General features: G+C 51.1%; 5 protein-coding genes across 5 annotated transcripts; 3 read left to right on the top strand and 2 right to left on the bottom strand.

The window, feature by feature from the left end:
• Positions 1–20: 20 nt before the first annotated feature.
• P153DRAFT_421610 (uncharacterized protein) lies at positions 21–8,068 on the top strand. Its single transcript, XM_033672323.1, has 11 exons — positions 21–250; positions 301–474; positions 522–728; positions 781–869; positions 923–3,373; positions 3,419–5,385; positions 6,142–6,538; positions 6,603–7,087; positions 7,150–7,242; positions 7,289–7,569; positions 7,626–8,068. The coding sequence occupies exons 1-11, from the start codon at positions 106–108 to the stop codon at positions 7,766–7,768; spliced, it is 6,432 nt and encodes a 2,143-aa protein (XP_033525992.1). The 5' UTR covers positions 21–105; the 3' UTR covers positions 7,769–8,068.
• Positions 8,069–8,214: 146 nt separating this feature from the next.
• On the top strand, positions 8,215–10,341 carry P153DRAFT_365174 (kinase-like protein). The gene is made up of 4 exons (XM_033667775.1): positions 8,215–8,473; positions 8,623–8,797; positions 8,868–8,979; positions 9,035–10,341. The coding sequence occupies exons 2-4, from the start codon at positions 8,627–8,629 to the stop codon at positions 10,021–10,023; spliced, it is 1,272 nt and encodes a 423-aa protein (XP_033525991.1). The 5' UTR covers positions 8,215–8,473; positions 8,623–8,626; the 3' UTR covers positions 10,024–10,341.
• A 656-nt stretch (positions 10,342–10,997) lies between these two features.
• P153DRAFT_416575 (uncharacterized protein) lies at positions 10,998–14,152 on the bottom strand (the record flags this gene model as incomplete). Its single annotated transcript, XM_033672153.1, has 5 exons — positions 13,809–14,152; positions 13,435–13,604; positions 12,788–13,377; positions 12,464–12,713; positions 10,998–12,430 (listed from the first exon to the last, which is right to left on the bottom strand). Exons 1-5 carry the CDS (start codon positions 14,048–14,050, stop codon positions 10,998–11,000), a joined length of 2,685 nt encoding a protein of 894 aa, XP_033525990.1. The 5' UTR covers positions 14,051–14,152.
• Positions 14,153–14,536: 384 nt separating this feature from the next.
• Positions 14,537–15,076, top strand: P153DRAFT_383694 (uncharacterized protein; the record flags this gene model as incomplete). The annotated part of the gene is made up of 1 exon (XM_033670266.1): positions 14,537–15,076. One exon carries the CDS (start codon positions 14,537–14,539, stop codon positions 15,074–15,076), a length of 540 nt encoding a protein of 179 aa, XP_033525989.1.
• Positions 15,077–15,166: 90 nt separating this feature from the next.
• On the bottom strand, positions 15,167–15,928 carry P153DRAFT_199512 (uncharacterized protein). The gene has a single exon (XM_033662481.1). The coding sequence runs from the start codon at positions 15,835–15,837 to the stop codon at positions 15,310–15,312; it is 528 nt and encodes a 175-aa protein (XP_033525988.1). The 5' UTR covers positions 15,838–15,928; the 3' UTR covers positions 15,167–15,309.
• Between the last annotated feature and the right edge of the window lie 864 nt (positions 15,929–16,792).

Genomic DNA, 16,792 nt, shown 5'->3' with positions numbered 1-16,792 from the left:
GCATTGGATGTGACAGGTGACAGGTGACAACAGACGCTCTTTGCACGTAAACGTCTTCTCGCTGCCCACGGATACCGTCTAGATGTCCTGGCCGGTCCCCCAAGCATGACAGCACAGATTCTGGCGGCAGAGCTAGGCACCCTCATTCAAGACTCCAAGCGCAAGAACACGGAGCTTCGGAACGCCGCAGAAAAGGCACTGCAGGACCTCAAGTCGCTTGCCAACACTTCAGAGGCCCAGCTCTCCGCAGGCAAGCAAATCCGAGCTTGGGGCCATCATCACATGACTGACCCTCACAAGACTTATCAAGACGGCCGCATTTCATCTCACCCTTTCTTATTGCCTGCGCTACTCACAATGCCAAGTTTGCATCGACGGGAGTCTCGTGTCTTCAAAGACTCAGTGTTTCTCGAGCTCTGCCTAGGGAAAGGCTGATAGAAGTACTAGACGCTTTCAAAGAGTCCATAGCATCAAGTACGCCCGTTCAACCGACAAGAGCGAGCTATCGCTGATGAATACAGGCCATGACATTCAACTGAAGATACTGCAATCTCTGCCATCACTTCTTCAAAACTACCCTGTCGAGATACGGGGTGAGCCACTGTCAACAGTATTCCACATCTGCTCTGGTCTCCAGAATGCAAAGAACTTTGCCGTTAGCAATACGGCAGCAGCCACTCTGCAACAGCTTGTAATCACAGTCTTTGATAGAGTTGTATCAGAGGACGGTACTTTCCGAAGCTCAGCACATCTTACCTTAGAAGCTGATGGTTTATATAGACAAAGCCTTGCAAATTCCAGTCGTGACTGAGGTCGAAGGCGACGATGGCCTTGTTCCAGTCAGGCCAGCTGCAGACGATGCCTACAAGGTCGGTCTATTTTTAGGTGGTCGTCTGCCCATTTGCATACTGACAACTGGCAGATGTTCAACGATCTTAATCTGCTAATCACTGGGGAGAAGCCAGTATTCATACGCTTTGCTCCGATACCAGCAACCTCGACGCTTGAGTTAATTGAGGCGATACTGTCGAACCATGGTCGGATAATGACTACGCACGCAGAACAGATTTATCTCCTTCGATCTCTGTTGATGCCAGTCATCATACGGTCTCTCTCTGATCGTTTGTCTTTTCCAACCACCGTACGTGTCATTCGAATATTGAATCTGATCATCCGGAATCACTTGGAAATCTTGCCGTCTGAGTGTGAGATTGCTCTCGGATTGCTGAACCATATGCTCGATCCGGAGGCCTCGCAGTTATGGAAGAGAGCTCTTTGTCTTGAGATGTTTCGCGGAATTTACGCCGACTCGCGGCTTCTGTTAGCCATCTACTCTCATTTCGATGCCACGGAGGGAAAGAAATGTATATTCGGGGACAACTTGGCAGCTTTTGTACGCCTTGCCATCGAGAAACCTGCTCTCATTGGGCTTGGTCAACAATCCACGATGCCAACGAGGTTCGGGGATAGCAAGGACATAGTGTCTGAACAGGCTGCTGCCGAAGCAGGAGCACTAGCTGGTGTCATTGGAGGCCCTGTGGGCGAAACCAGCAGTGGTAACCGTCCTTTCGGTATTAGCACTCAGTGGAGCTCTCTGAAGACCCCTTGCATGGATCATCTCGACAAATCAGACCCGCCAGCCTTGCCTGACACCTACATATACAGCTTGGTGCTGACGTGCATCACGAACATATCCGAAGCTTTGGCAAAGTTTGTTCTTCCTCTGACAGTTCATCATGAGACCAAAAGCAAGAAGAAGAATAAAGCAGACGATCACGATACAGATATGGTCTCTTCAGACCTAAACAATCATTCACTGTCAAGAACGCAGTCTTTCCGCAAGAAAACCGTACCGGTGAATCCACTCGATCTCACAGATCATTCTGCATACACATATGTGCAAACTTCATCGACACTTGTAACTGATTGCTGGCCTGCAGTACTCGCAACCTGCTCAACATTCTTGAACGCGGCGCTTGATACAGACTACTATCGGGCTTTAGTTCGAGCCATTCAGAAGTTCACTCAAGTCGCCGGTCTTCTCAGACTGTCAACACCCCGCGATGCGTTTCTCACCACCCTGGGCAAAGCAGCGGTCCCATCAAACATGTTGCTCGCCAACGTCTCCTCCCCCAAGACAGCCGAACCAACCGGAATGTTCTCCAATGCAAAGGGCTTACTCAGTGTGGATAGTCTCGTGAGTCAAGCATCTTCTTCGACGCCGGAAAAGAATCGACAAGAGATGAACATACCGGCTTTAGGCCCTCGCAATCTACTATGCTTACGAGCCCTCCTCAATTTGGCGATTGCGCTGGGTCCAACACTCCAATCGGCGTGGTCCATTATATTTGAGACATTGCAAGTAGCTGATCTGGTGATGGCGCTATCAAGTCAGAGTGGTGTCGGTGCACCAGGGATGACTGCCAATCGCGTCGATTCGACTGGTTCATCAGAGAAGATGGACGCCGAGACTTCAGCTGTGCAGGCCGCAGCTCGAAGATTATTTGAAAGCACTGTAGACTTTCCAAATGAGTCCTTCACAGAAGTGTTGCAAGCCCTGTGCGCACTCCTTCACTCTTTTACACCAGCAGAAAGTGGTCAGAGAACTCCTGTTACCTCTGGTCGACCGAAGCTTCACCAACGGAAACTGGGCAGTTTATCCGGCATTTCTCTCAATACAAAAACTCACTCACGCGATTCAGCTTTTGCGTTGAACAAAATTGGCGAGCTTGCAGCTTTTAATGAGGCCAGACTGTCACAATTTGACCCTATAGACAGTGGCTGGAATGTCCTGGTTACCGAGATCGTGCGCTGTTCTACCGACAACCGTGAAGCAACATCCACGAGGTTATTGGCCGCGGACATTCTATCGCGGACAGTTCGCAACATTGCGGAGCTTTCCATGTCCGATGAGCAACGTGAAGATATACAGGCTCGTATTCTTCGAGCACTGCAGAACCAGATTTCGACTCTCCATCGAAGTAACGACGACAATGATGATGTCTTTAGTGATACCGACATTCGAGTTCACCAAATAACTCTCGAAGCACTCAAGGGCGTGATTGAGCAATGCGGTGAATCGTTAGTCGCTGGCTGGGGCTCCGTCTTTGATAGTTTGATGAGTGTCTTCTTCTTAGAAGAACCTTCTACCACGAGTGAGCACAAGAAGAAAGACGCTATGACCGACAACCCTCACCTTCAACTCCGCAAAGTAGAGGTCATCTCCAGATCGCTTGCTCGATCAGCGTTTGCAACAGTACATCTAGTCTGTTCCGACTTCATGGCGGCTGTGCCAGATGCTCATTTGTCAACACTCCTCGAGCTGCTACTTTGGTTCTGCAGTCAGCAAGAGGACCTGAACATGTCGCTGACCGTGAGTCTGCAATTCATGTCTCTCAATATTTCTAACAAGAAATAGGCAATCACGTTCTTTTGGAATGTCTCGGACTTCTTGCAGTCCCGCAGTGATCTCTCTTCACTGCCGAAAATACTTGGTGATGTTGAGAAGCACGAGAAAGTCTACAATGTGATTGCGTCGCAGTCACGAGAAGGCTCGATACCTGCGCTTTGGCTTCAAGTGTTGTTGAATTTGTCATCTATCACAACCGACAAGCGCGCCGAACTTCGCAGTTCCGCAATCCAAACTATTCAAAGAATCTTCGGTAACTATTCTGAGCAACTCTCATCAGATGGGTGGATGTTCTGCATCCGAATCGTAGTATTCGGAACAGTGGAGGCCAATCTACAAGTTCACGACGACGTGAGAGATGCGCATAGCACAGCGGGTGATCTCCAGAGCTGGAACGATACCACAAAAACTATCCTACAGAGTGTGAGCGTCTTGAGCACAATGTGCATGGAAAAACTTGGCGACGCTTCAAAATTCGGGGAGATATGGTCGGATCTGCTTGACTACTTACAACGGTATTTTCAATGCGGTTCACACGCTCTTGGGACATCCGTCTTTATAACAATATCCGGGGTGTTGTCGCACTTAGACAATGCGCAGATGCTGGGTATGCCTCCTCTTCTCAAGACTGCCCAGGTCTGGAAGCGCTATTTCAATTACCGCGATACGTGGAAAGATAGGCAAGAGGGAAACCAAGACGCATACATCGCTTATGCAGATGCATTCAAGGCCATCTACCGGCTAGCAGGTCAAGCCCTTGACGCGGACCTTCCTTCAATGTTGTCAAATCTCGAAGCTTGCATTGTCGACTCCGACCAAGACAATTATTCATCTGATGTCGAGCACATGACTACCCTACAAACCCGAGTCATGGAATGTCTATCCAGCGTCCAAACAGAAAGTTCTGGTCTCCCGTCGTACCTAATCAAGCTACTGGGCCGATTCAGTGTTCTACCGTATACATCTCCGGTAGAGAACTCCGAGAAACGTAGACCGACCTTCGTCGCACTATCAAAGGCCGCCATGACATTGCTACAGAAGACCACTATCGAGCACGTTAACAAGAAGGATGTCTTCGACAGCGGTGCTTTCTATTCTGCATTGAGTAGCTTAGCAAAACCGATAGAAGAGAAGTACTCATGGCAGCGCGAGGGTAAACCCCCGACAATATGGCAGAAAGCCACAACTGCAGCGATAGCTATCCTCGATGTTGGACTACCGAAATTGGAGGCCCACGATCTCACGAGCGCCTCTCTCCAAGACATTTGGAGTACACTGGTCAACATCGCCCATTTCATCACACGAGCCCAGCTCGCGCCTGGTCAGATTCCGCCAATATCTCTCGAAAAGGATGAGACCTTCGACATACAATCTTTCAAGCAGCTCCGTGATCTAATCACCTTATCTCTTGGCTCCGCCTCACTTGACGACGACCTCCGCCGAACCTACGCTCGCAATCTCTTCTCTACATCCCTCATTCACTCGCCGTTTCCTGGCGAACTACCCGATCTCCTCAGTGCGCCTCTCGAAGACCTCTACAAAATCCGACTGGGACAGACAGCTAAGCTCGAGTCAACACTACGCATTGAGATGAATTACGAATGTTTATCAGAGCTGTTTAGTCTAGTGGCCGTACATGACAGCAGCGCTTCACGCGTCAAGCTCGCCCAAGCTGCAGCGCCGTACCTCATACTACGTGCAGCGCTTCCGCTCAGGACGTACATTGCAGACCATCCCCTGCGCGGACGCATGCCGGCACCGCAGTCACAGAGACATGAGTTGCTGTTTGTGCTTGCAGAGCTGAGCAAGCTGAAGAGCGAACCGCAGGCGATACCTGATGCCCCGGGCGTGAAATCGAAATATAGGAAGCACTTACATAGGTTGTATCCGTTGCTGCTGAAGGCTATGCGGGTGACGAGGCAGGACCCCGAGGTATTTGAGGAGCTGGCGAGACTCACAGATTTAGTTGGAGATGAGTTTGGCTTGGAGGATGACTGAAATTTTTCGAGTTGTCTATCTGTATACATTATTGGCTAGCGGCTCATTAACTAAAAAACCAGCAGTGTTTATTGTAGCTTCCTTTTGAAGTATTAATTATATCCGAGATTTGTGCATTTTAACAAGAATGTGCACCCATATATTTGCTGGAGCTGTTGATAAAACATGAATTGTTGGTCCGCAAACACACTGAAATTCTTCCAACACACACGAGTGAGTTGTACTTGAGCATTTTACAATAGTAGAAAGCCGGCAAAATCGATATGATGTCCCTTAGCATACATGATGACTCGACTCTTCGAGTCACGTCCCTGCTGCGGAGACGGCCGCGGTTGAATGATCTGGCGTAAATTATGGCAAGGTTTGATTGATTCGTGTACGTGCAGATACGATGTTTACGTGAATTGTAGCTACTATCGTGGAATTACCAAAGGGGCTCTCCTTGGGAACGAGGTAAGGTTGCTGATCTGGGATAGCGAAAGAAGCACATATATCGATACAGGCCAAATTAGTTTGATACACTTTATATCTGACATCTACAGTCAAGACTTTGACTTTTCCAATCAGAACTAAACGCTCATTCGCAAGTTCATCTAGGTACTCATGGTGTTGATGGTCGGATCGGCAGACCTCGGTACCCCAGAACTCTCCGCCTCCGCATCACCTCCGCAAGCCTCATGGCGCATTTATATACTAAGCTGACCACCTACCATTAAAATGTAATTTCTGCGCAGAAGAGCGACAACAGCTCACCCTCCCATCCCATTTCCCGCCACCCCACTCGCGTGCACGCCCGCCACAATGTCGTCGACAACCTACATCCCCTTCTCCGAGCCGCCGTACATCCTCGGCCTCCCGTCGCCTTACTACCAAGAAACCCACCTCAAGTGGCAGAAAGCATGCCGCGCGTTTGTGGAGAAATACCTGCTGGAAAAAGCGCTGGAGTGGGACACCGCCGAGACGGTGCCCGAGCATGTGTTCGAGACGTTTGCGAAGCACGGCATGTTGCTCCCCTCGCTGCCTGCGCCGCTGCCGGTCGAGTGGCTGAAGAAATTGGGCATTCATGATATTCTCGGCGTGGTCAAGGTCGAGGACTGGGATTACATACATACTATGATATACGCGGATGAGGTGTGTATCTTTCTGTGCTACGTGGATGGGGACGAATAGTGAGGGCTGATGCGATGCGATATAGATGGCCAGGACGGGCCTTGCGGGTCCATCCGGATCCCTCACAACAGGAATCTCCTTTGGCGTGCCCCCGCTCGTCAAATACGGGAACGCGCAGCTGCAGGAGCGCTTCCTCCCCGAACTGCTTACGGGCAAGAAACGCACTTGCATTGCTATTACGGAGCCGGAAGCCGGGTCGGATGTTGCGAATATTACGACCACGGCGGAGAAGACGGCGGATGGCAAGCACTATATTGTCAATGGCACGAAGAAGTGGATTACAACTGGTATTTGGTCTGAGTACGCGACTATGGCTGTTCGTACTGGGGGCCCAGGGCCTACGGGACTCAGCCTGTTGGTTGTGCCGCTGAAGGGGTATCCGGGGGTCAGCATGCGACGACTGAAGGTTGGTGGGCAGGTTAGCGCTGGGACGACATTCATTGAGTTGGATGATGTGAAGGTTCCAGTGGAGAACCTCGTCGGGGAGGAGGGCATGGGGATGAAGTACATGTATGCTCCCCTACATCACACATATGTGTCGGCTCCAGGATGTTGATGGCTGACAAAACCAGCATGACCAACTTCAACCACGAACGTCTCTCCATCGCTATTGGAGCTACACGACAAGCCCGTGTTGCCCTCTCCGCGGCCATGGAATATGTTATGTAAGTTTGTTGACTCGTCAGACTACCACTTCCTAACATCGACCAGGAAACGCGAAGCCTTCTCCAAACCACTCATCGACCAACCCGTCGTGCGCCACCGCCTCGCAAAAGCAGGCGCCCTGCTCGAAAGCCAATGGGCCTGGGTCGAGCAATTCGTATACCAGATGGTCAAGCTGCCCAAGGCCACTGCAGACATCGAGCTCGGCGGCCTGACAGCCATGGCAAAAGCGCAAGCAGGTATTGTGTTGAACGAGTGTGCACAGTGCGCGCAATTGCTATTTGGCGGGAACGGGTATACAAAGAGTGGGCAGGGAGAGCTGGTTGAGAGTGAGTCTTCTACTTTGTTTGTGTGTGCTGATGACGTGGGACTGATCTTGACACAGGGATTTATCGCGAGGTTCCTGGCATGAGGATACCCGGTGGGAGTGAGGATGTGCTGCTCGATCTGGGGGTTAGGCAGTTGGTCAAGAATTTCAAGAATAAGACAAAGGCTATGGAGAGGCCGCAGGGGTCGTCGAAACTTTGAGTGGATCGTAGTATATGATGGTGGAGGGGTGCTTGGATAACTGATGTATGGGCTTTGAGCATTGGCAGTTGTCATCAGTTGATGGGATGGGTGTTTTCTCAGAAAGAGATCAGATGGCCTGCAATGGTACCACAATGTCCTCTCTGTACCCTTGCCCATGTTTTCTGCTTGCATGTTCAGACAGACGTCATCCAGCACCGAAATGTCGCCAATGTACATCTACCTACCTAACATGTGCCAGTGCCATAGCAGCCACCACGTGTGCCACTCTCAACCCAGCAAACCACCAATCAGGACGAGACCGACGATCCGGAGTGTTACGTCGTCGCGCGTCAAGCCACAGCAAGATAGCCGAGTTTGCCGTCTCGACAGAGAATCAGGTTGCTTGAGGTGGAAACGTGGTGATGTATGTATGAGAATGACAAGAATTGGTGTTTGTGTTTGTGATTGTAGGGCTGTGACAGGCGTCAGTGTGGCTGCTTGTTACGGGATGTCAGGGTCTCTTGCAAGGGGTGGCTACCGTATTTGAGTGTGGAGTCGGCTTGCGGGGCTAGCAAAACATGGGAAGGTGCGAAGGGGGACCACATGCACGCGACCACTGTTCCGTTCCGTTCCTGGCCCTGTGCACTTTCAAGACTTTGTTGCTGGCACACTTTTTGTAGAGCAACACGACAGACCTCACTGCAAACTTTCCACGTCTAATTGGTACGTATGCGCTGTGGTTTGCAACACACAGACTACCGACAAGGGACGCGTCTGCTTTCACATGTGACGCAAGGGTCCATTCTTGACATTCCGCACATCCCCAATTCGTCTCTACGCCGCGAATTTGCGCTGACGACAGAACCACATAGCATCATGAGCAAGTCACCCTCGCCCTACGACTCTCTGCGACACATCCCTCTATCCTACGACAACACCGACTCGCGCAACTCGGCCCTCAACCTCATCCTCACCCTGAGGCCAGACTGGAAGGAGACACAGGACACGATTGACTTTGTGCGCTTCACCGATGGCATCACCAACACTGTATGCTGCACCCTCCATTCTACCCGAGGCAAACAACTCTGTCTGGACAGGCGGCTAATATACTGGGCAGCTCCTAAAGGCGGTGAACAAGCGGCCGGGTCTCTCCAAGACAGAGATAGACGAGGATGCGATTCTTCTGCGCGCATATGGAAAGGGCACAGACGTCCTCATAGACCGAGAGAGTGCGTCGACCCCCCACACACACGGCCAGGCGTGCCATGCTAACCCCACGTGCAGAGGAAACTCGCTCCCACTGCCTCCTGGCCCGCCACGAACTCGCGCCCACGCTCTACGCCCGCTTTGACAACGGTCTGCTGTACAAATACATCTCCGGCAGCGCATGTGCGCCCGCTGATCTGCGTCGGCCAGAAGTGTGGAGAGGGGTAGCTCAGAGGCTCGGAGAATGGCATGCAACATTACCTATATCGAGTATCAGCACCACGTGCCCTGCCCCGTCCCAACTCACCCCCCACAACAAGCGTGCATCTCTGGCCACTATGGCACAACTCACGCCAGGCAAGTCTGTGCCGAATGTGTGGACTACTATGCAAAAGTGGATCCAAGCGCTGCCAACAAGCACCACCGCGCAACAGGACCGCCGCGACCTGCTGATGCGCGAGCTCGAGAGCCTGACCAAGATGCTGGGCGACACGCCTGGCATCGGCGGCTCCAACCCCTTCATCTTCGCCCATTGCGACCTCCTCTCTGGCAACGTGATCATTGAGCCCTCGCCCTCGTCCGCTGCTGCCTCGCGTCGCTCCAGTGCTTCGAGCGGCTCTGAAGAGCCCGAGACAGCTGCCTCTGTGTCCTTCATCGACTACGAATATGCCACGCCCGCGCCTGCCTCGTTCGACATTGCAAACCACTTCGCCGAATGGGGCGGCTTCGACTGCGACTTCTCCGTCCTGCCCACGCGCCACGTGCGCCGGGCCTTCCTCCGCGAATACCTCCAAAGCTTCTCCACGCACCAGAACCGCACCTACAAGGAGACTGAGCTGGAAGAGCTGTTCGACCAGGTCGACAGGTTTCGTGGCGTGCCGGGGTTTTACTGGGGTATATGGGCCCTCATACAAGCGCAGATCTCGCAAATCAACTTCGACTATGCGAGCTATGCTGAGGTGCGACTGGGCGAATACCGGGCATGGATGAGAGAAATCAGCGGTGAGAGGGAAGCGGCTGGCGAGCAGATGCCCATTCGTGAGAAGCGATGGGCGCAGGAAGAGTAGTTTGAGCTCGGGGAATCGAGTGTCGAAATCATGATAGGGCGTTGGGCGAGGGCTGGTAGCTGTCATTCAACATGCTAAGATGCAGGCGTAAAGGAAAGGAAAGAGACGAGACGACCCCGTTATTTCTTTTTAATACTAGTTCATTCACCTGGGCAACGTTTTTTGTGTTCTATTCGCCATTACACTGTTATCAATAATACCGTCTCACACCAATGAGCCGTGTTCATTTCTTTCTAGAGTTCAACTCGACGTTCTTGTCGATGCATCGTTGTTAGGTATATTTCGACAAAGCCCGATGAGACATTCATACAAACTCACATATCAACAAACCCTTGAACTGCACGCTCGTTCTACGGAGATATAACAGGAGCTGTCAACATCTCCATCTCAAAATAAAGCGGGAAAGTATTCTTCACGCCACCCACGGAGGTCTCTTACAGTCCAGCCCAGCCCAGCCCATGCGTTCATGCATGTGCGTTCACGCACTCCCACGATGCTCAGTCTGTAAGCGAGCATCCTATTGCATCGACAACAAGCCCGAACTTCATGCGCTCCTTGCCGCTAGAACGAGCGGATGGATGGGTGGATGTATGCATGGTGACTAGCAGGGGGGGAAGGTGCAACGTTGAAATCATGTCATCCAGATTTGGTCATTGCTACGTAGCTCTGATAATTTACAAAGGGATTGGTCCATCCCGTTATTTTATTCCCATGCTCCATCCTTTTAAATAAAAACTGGGGAAAAGATATCTTGTTGATAGGACATGATATGATGAGATGTGTATGACGAAACCAAAACCAAGCGAGAAAAACATGGATATCGTCGCGGGAAAAACCTTACACAAAATTCCAACAAATGTGCTGATGATAATGATGAAAGAGAAACCTAAATTTTTGAGTCTATGCATCCATCCGGTCGTCCGTCATTGTCGTAAAATTGCCGAATCGTGGAAAAGGAGGTAGGGATGCGCGCATTATACCTCAACAGCTGGCCCCGCATCTCCTCCTGCGACCAGCCAATCCACATCTCCCAGCCCCGCGGCGATGCCCATCCCCCCGTCCATAAACCCGTCATCGAAGTTGAACGTCTCGCCTACAGCATCCAGGTTTAGTAAAGAATCAAAGTCGCCATCGTCGAACTTGTTCAGCGGCAGACTGGAAAACAAGACTTCGTCGTCTTGGTGGTGGATGATGGTATTGGCGGATTCGATTTTGCTCAACAGTTCCGACGGGTGGGGCAACATGGTCCATTTGCCAAAGGTTGTATCTCGGGAATGATTCGCGGGTACGTCATCAATGTCCATGGATGGGTCGTCGGAAACGGTGATGGACAAGTGCTCGTGATCAGACTCCGGGGGTGTCGAGGCGAGGAAGGTTTCGAGACGGCGAGCGACTTCTTCATCGGTAACGTTGGGCTGATTTGGCCGCTTTTCCAGAGCGTGCATATTTGTCGTGCCGTTGTCGGGAGGTGGAGTTAACGTTGAACGGTCATGTGATGCCATCATCGTGGAATTGACCAGATCAAAACGTCTGCCTGCGTCGACAAGATCTTCAACCGTATTGATGGGGGAAGGCTTGGGCATTGACGACGTCGTTGCTGTCATAGGTGCAATATGAATCCCTGCTTTGCGAATGGCTGCTTCCAGGAAAGCGACAGAGTAATCGGCAGCCGCGTACAAATCGCGCAGCTTCCCTATCACCGCCATGCATGTGCAGAAGCCGCGCAATGATATACGGCGAGTCTCTTCTTCGGGAGCCTTGATGTCGAGCAGGTGGATAATGATAGCTGGTAGGAGAACGGTAACGCCTGCTGTTGGTAGATATTTGACCAGATCGCCGGAGTCTAGTCGTTGGGCGATCGAAGTAATAGCCGAAGCAGACCGGCGAACGTTGCGACGAGAAACATCGAGGGCATCAGATTCAGCGTTGACCTTCGACGGAGTGCGAGCCGAGCTGCTTTGCGAATTCGGCAAGACTTGGGGTCGATGCAGTGCGGAAAGAGTGGTGAAGAACACCATGTGCAACAACGAACGAGCCAAATCGATTGCTGCCTCACCGCAGAATTTGTCCGAATATTGAGCCTCTACAGGCAGTTCTTCGACCCATTTCTGGAGCTGTTCGTCGCAAGATTGAACCTCGCTAGTCTCAGGGTCGAGCTTCTTGGGAAGTAACATCATGGTTGTCCGGTCATTCTGAAGGCCATGGTTGTTGTTGAGGACGCAATATTGCTTGGAGAGCACCTGAGATATACATAGGCAAAGTCTAGCCTTCTCTATGCACATGATGGCTAGTTGACGCTGAGAATTGACATCTCTGGCGACGCGGCAGTCAGCCGGAATGCAGGTAATCGAGTCTGGAATAGGAGCAATCTCAAAGTCATCCAAAGTCAACATGGGGACGTCGAAGTCTTCGCTTTTTATTCGTGTTGGTCGTCGCATACCGAGCGCAATAAGACGGTCCCGCATGTAAGTCGACCACCATATGCGCTTCCAAAGTTTCACACGCTTAGAGTCCAAGTTTGTGTTATCCGGATTCCTGTGTAGACCGATTGTATGTGCGACAGATGTAGCCACGCCCATCCAGTGCCAGGTGTCTTTCTGGTCATCAGGTGTCTCATAGTAGTACGTTAATAGCAACAGCGCCTGGACCAGAGATACACGGTCGGACTCGTAATCGAAGTCGTACAAAATCTGCTCACGTTGTTAGCCATGCTTTTGAAAATCAACCGGCTTGTACGTGTTCTGCAATGAGGTCATCTGTTCACATGCGTGCCGAGTATTGAACTCGGAGAATGTTGGCTCCTCCGATGACAATCACATGCCGAGGCAACAAGAGAGCGCCAGTGCTCAAGACTCCAAGGAACAAGGGTTTTACTTACTCTAGTCTTCTGGAAAAAATCTTTGCGTGCTTCTTTCCTTGTGGCGTAGCCTGCAGCATGCAGATGTTGCATGTCGATGAATGCCGAGCCGGCGAACATGACAGCCTGGAACAAAATCAAGCTGACTTTTCCTTTGCCTCCATCCGGCCGATCAATTGCCGATAAAAAGTCGTGCAGATCCAGAAGTGGCATATATGGATGGACAAATTCAATGTAGACACGCAACATCTCACTACGGAGAAGTCCCTTTGGCACGCTCAAGGCTCCCTTTTTCCCCAGGTACTCTATCTCTTCGGGCCCAATTTTAGTCGGTAGCGGTTTTATGAATTTTGGCAACTCGATTGAGGGAGCCTCTGGTAGTATGTTGCTGAAGAAGGATGTTCTGCCGTCACCAGAAAATGGCGAAAATGGGACAGAACGGCGATGCAAGTCCGAGAAATTGGTCACAGAGGAAAGGCGGTGTCCGTGACTCTGATCTTGTACGAGGTCAGCATATCGAATTCAAGTATAACCGTCCTTGAAGGAAACCGTACAGATTGAATGAGGTACATGTCCATCACGTTGCGACTCTGTCTCTTGAGACCCGCACGATGAGTTCAAATGCAGGATACTGTCGAGAGCATCGCGTGAAGCAAGTTTTCGGTTGGCACTCGATATCGAACTCGTACACTCTACTTGTGGCTCATCATCTTTGCTCCATTTCCTATCAAGGTCAGTACGATGTCCAATTAGCCGCCATGGCGGTCGTTCGTTTGAAGCCAAGTTGGCCGTGAATGAGCATGATGCATGTAGTCTGAGAGCAAGTCTTGCGTGACGACGCACGAGAGGTCACTGGCTGATCCATCGCGTGTAGGTCTGAATTGAAGAGGGGTTGTCGGATGTTGCACTGAAAGGACAAAAAACTGACTTTTTGCGTCTGCTCTCGGATACGATGCATTCGACCTCGTCTAGTCTGCAATTGGTGCACGGAGCGCCATGCTCGGTGACATTGCACCTGACCTTGCGAGCCCGACAACATTGACAAGCTTTGGAAGCCCTCCTTTTCACCGAACGTCCAGTAGTATGTCCATCGAGGCCAGCATGAGTAGCTTTACGCTTCGGCGGTTGTGTTTCGTGGTGGTCGGATGGAGATCCAGAGTACTCAGACATGGCTGGAGTTTGTTTTCGTCGTCCGAATAGGTTTACCAAGGGTGAAGACTGGTAAGCAAAGAAGTGAAATTATTACCAATACACACGCGACGCGGCGGGTGTGGGGAAGTGCGAGCATTATGTATTGCCGCGAACTCCATCAAGGTGGATAACAATTCCAGGCCACGCTAGTGATCCCAGGGCATGCATGCCAGCCGCTATTTCTCATGGTGCAATTGACCCCCATGACGCCGGCCTGTGGGGATAGTTAGTGAGTACGGTACCCCAGTTCCCACCTGCAATGGCCTGCGCTCCACACTTGGCGTTTGGGGACGCGGTCTTTCTCGGATGTGGTCGGGATAAGCCCCCTTCTGAGTACAGAACACGTTGTACGACATAAGCTGCTGCTCGCATACGATGCTGCCGCAATGAAGTTTTCTCAGAGCCGATCCTGCCCTTTCTTCTGACTACAGCCTGTGAAGTACACACAACACGTTGGCCAGCGCCATGAGGCCTGTACTTGCGCGAGCCGTGAAAGAGACAGGAGGGTTCTTGGTGAGCAACGGCGGCCTTCTGGATCGGGGTCTTCGCAGTAGAGGCGGAAATGTATGTCCAAAGTGCAACGCGATTGGTGTCAGCACAGATCAACCCAGCAAGTCTGGATGTCTTAGCCGTCGTGTTAACCGGGCCGAGCACGTGATGGGTCATTCTGCGACATTTAATGCTGCTGTCTTGTCCCTGACCGGAGAGGTCCTGTGCTCCGACGCGGACAAAGGCCAATGGAGGTGCGCCCCAGGTGTTAGTGTGTTCACGGTGCATGTCGTTTTCCGTGCAACTGACCGCCTGACGAATACTGACGATCTGAGTCAAGCTGAGCAATGCTGCAGAGACATGATCTGCCGTGCAAGCAACAAGTATCGGTGTTTGGGCGTGTGCGCATCACGCATCATGCTTGACATATTGACGTTTGACCACCGGCAGCTTCCGTCAGATCACCGTGCGGCTCGGTCAAGGCTCGGAAAAGGCCAAACCCACGACATGGAGTAAACGTTCATTCGCCCATCGTCGAGATCAGCATGCTCAGCAGCGCAGCATGAGGCGGGGGCTCTGCATGCAATTCCTAAAACAAAATTTGCATGTACTTCTCGCCCTGTTTGCATGCCACCCCATCTAGATTGTCCAGGTTTACTAAAGGATGCGTAGGCTAACCAGGTTGCGGTGGTAGTACGATGCTAGTTACGCATGTCGGTAGATTGAAAGCCGTAACTAGACATAGGCAGTTAGCCTATCGAAACCGTTTCGCAACGTGAGTTCTTTCCTTTTGTGGCGTTTGGGACCCCGCAAATTCTCTGGGGAAGCTTGTCGGTTTGGAAATCTTGTGAATGTAGGTAGGATGCTTGACTCAACTGTCGCAACGACTCGAATTTTACGACAAGCCTGGCTTCCAGAAATTCACTAGCAGGCGTTGATTGGTTTCCACCTCGTGTCAAGACATTAGTCCAGCATGACACATGAATGGACATCCAGACACAATTTCGGTCGGGGTGGCTAGTCGGAAGGCGCCCGCACACACACCCAAGTACACCTAAGTATAGTGCCCCTGAAAGTCTGGAGAAGCTTCTGTGTCGCGAAGGACTATTCACAGCCACGTGTGGGTACATTCCAGTTCCATCTCCACGGAGAATCTTACCAACTGAAATTTGTGGGGTAATCCGGGGATCTGTCCACCTGTCGACGGAGCCTAACATCGCAATTCGAGATGGAATTACGCCGGTCAACTCTAGTACCCTCACCCTGCATGATCGCATTCCGACAATGCAAACTTGTTTTCCTCTCCTACCAGCGTACTGAACATGTCGAGAGACATAGACAATGATCCAGACGAAGCCAGGACAAGCACTTTTCCCTTGATTGTCAACACTCCATCAGACATCGGAAGAGGGCCATCGGGCACATGACGTACGATGCATCCCCGCATTTGGAAGCGAGTTCGTGACAGGTTTGACTGTGCATGGAAATGATCCCGCAGATCATGATTCGTACATCAGCCTCCGATTTCTCCACACTCTGGTCTAGATTGACTCCGAAGACGTGCCAATGTTCGGAGCTCTTGGTGGCGTGAACTTGATCGCCAAGGATTTCTTACTGGTTCTGAACCACCGTTCCCTATGGACCATCTCGTATTGACCATCTTCGCTTACCATTTCAAGTCCTAAATCATGAACTGTTCATCTAGTAGTGTATGAAATTCGAGATTTGCTCAAATCTACAAAGCGATGGCACTGGCGCGATGTCATCAAACATACGAGCTCATTCGTACCCGTATTTTTGGCAAATACAAAGCGCGAGGTCAAACAAGTGATATCGTAGTCATTCAATATAAGGTGACGGTAGGTGTTCCTCGCGCAGTGGTCTCACTGGAAGATAATATCGAGGGCGATGATAACGAGCTACATATATCAGAAAAGCGTGGAGGCGCGAACATAATCTTCAGTCTGCTTTCAGAGATACGAAGAAGACCAGCGCTCTAGCCGAGCCAAGGTTCGCTGTTCAGAAAGATATCGAGGAGAGCATGTCTTATTTTCGCCATTGTTGACAACAACGATGCAAATGGAAACGTCTGAATGCTTACCAGAGCATTTTAAATACTGACCAAGGTTCAAGATAATCGACTTTACTCCAGGACCTAGAATCCATCATGGCTTGTCGAGTGTATAAGCGTTGACCAGGTCCGGGCGCTGAGAAATATACAAGGTTGTTCAA

This window comes from Dothidotthia symphoricarpi (assembly GCF_010015815.1).
Source record: "Dothidotthia symphoricarpi CBS 119687 unplaced genomic scaffold P153scaffold_6, whole genome shotgun sequence".
Lineage (NCBI taxonomy): Eukaryota > Fungi > Ascomycota > Dothideomycetes > Pleosporales > Dothidotthiaceae > Dothidotthia > Dothidotthia symphoricarpi.
This window is presented reverse-complemented; position numbering and strand designations above follow the sequence as displayed.

Bases quoted from the DNA above. Each gene is read 5' to 3' on its own strand.
- P153DRAFT_421610 (XM_033672323.1), top strand. From the start codon at position 106: ATGACAGCACAGATTCTGGCGGCAGAGCTAGGCACCCTCATTCAAGAC. The intron at 251-300 runs GCAAGCAAATCC...GACCCTCACAAG, and splicing joins AGAGGCCCAGCTCTCCGCAG to ACTTATCAAGACGGCCGCAT. The intron at 870-922 runs GTCGGTCTATTT...GACAACTGGCAG, and splicing joins CTGCAGACGATGCCTACAAG to ATGTTCAACGATCTTAATCT.
- P153DRAFT_365174 (XM_033667775.1), top strand. From the start codon at position 8,627: ATGAGCAAGTCACCCTCGCCCTACGACTCTCTGCGACACATCCCTCTA. The intron at 8,798-8,867 runs GTATGCTGCACC...TATACTGGGCAG, and splicing joins CCGATGGCATCACCAACACT to CTCCTAAAGGCGGTGAACAA. The intron at 8,980-9,034 runs GTGCGTCGACCC...CCCCACGTGCAG, and splicing joins CGTCCTCATAGACCGAGAGA to AGGAAACTCGCTCCCACTGC.
- P153DRAFT_199512 (XM_033662481.1), bottom strand. From the start codon at position 15,837: ATGCGATCATGCAGGGTGAGGGTACTAGAGTTGACCGGCGTAATTCCA.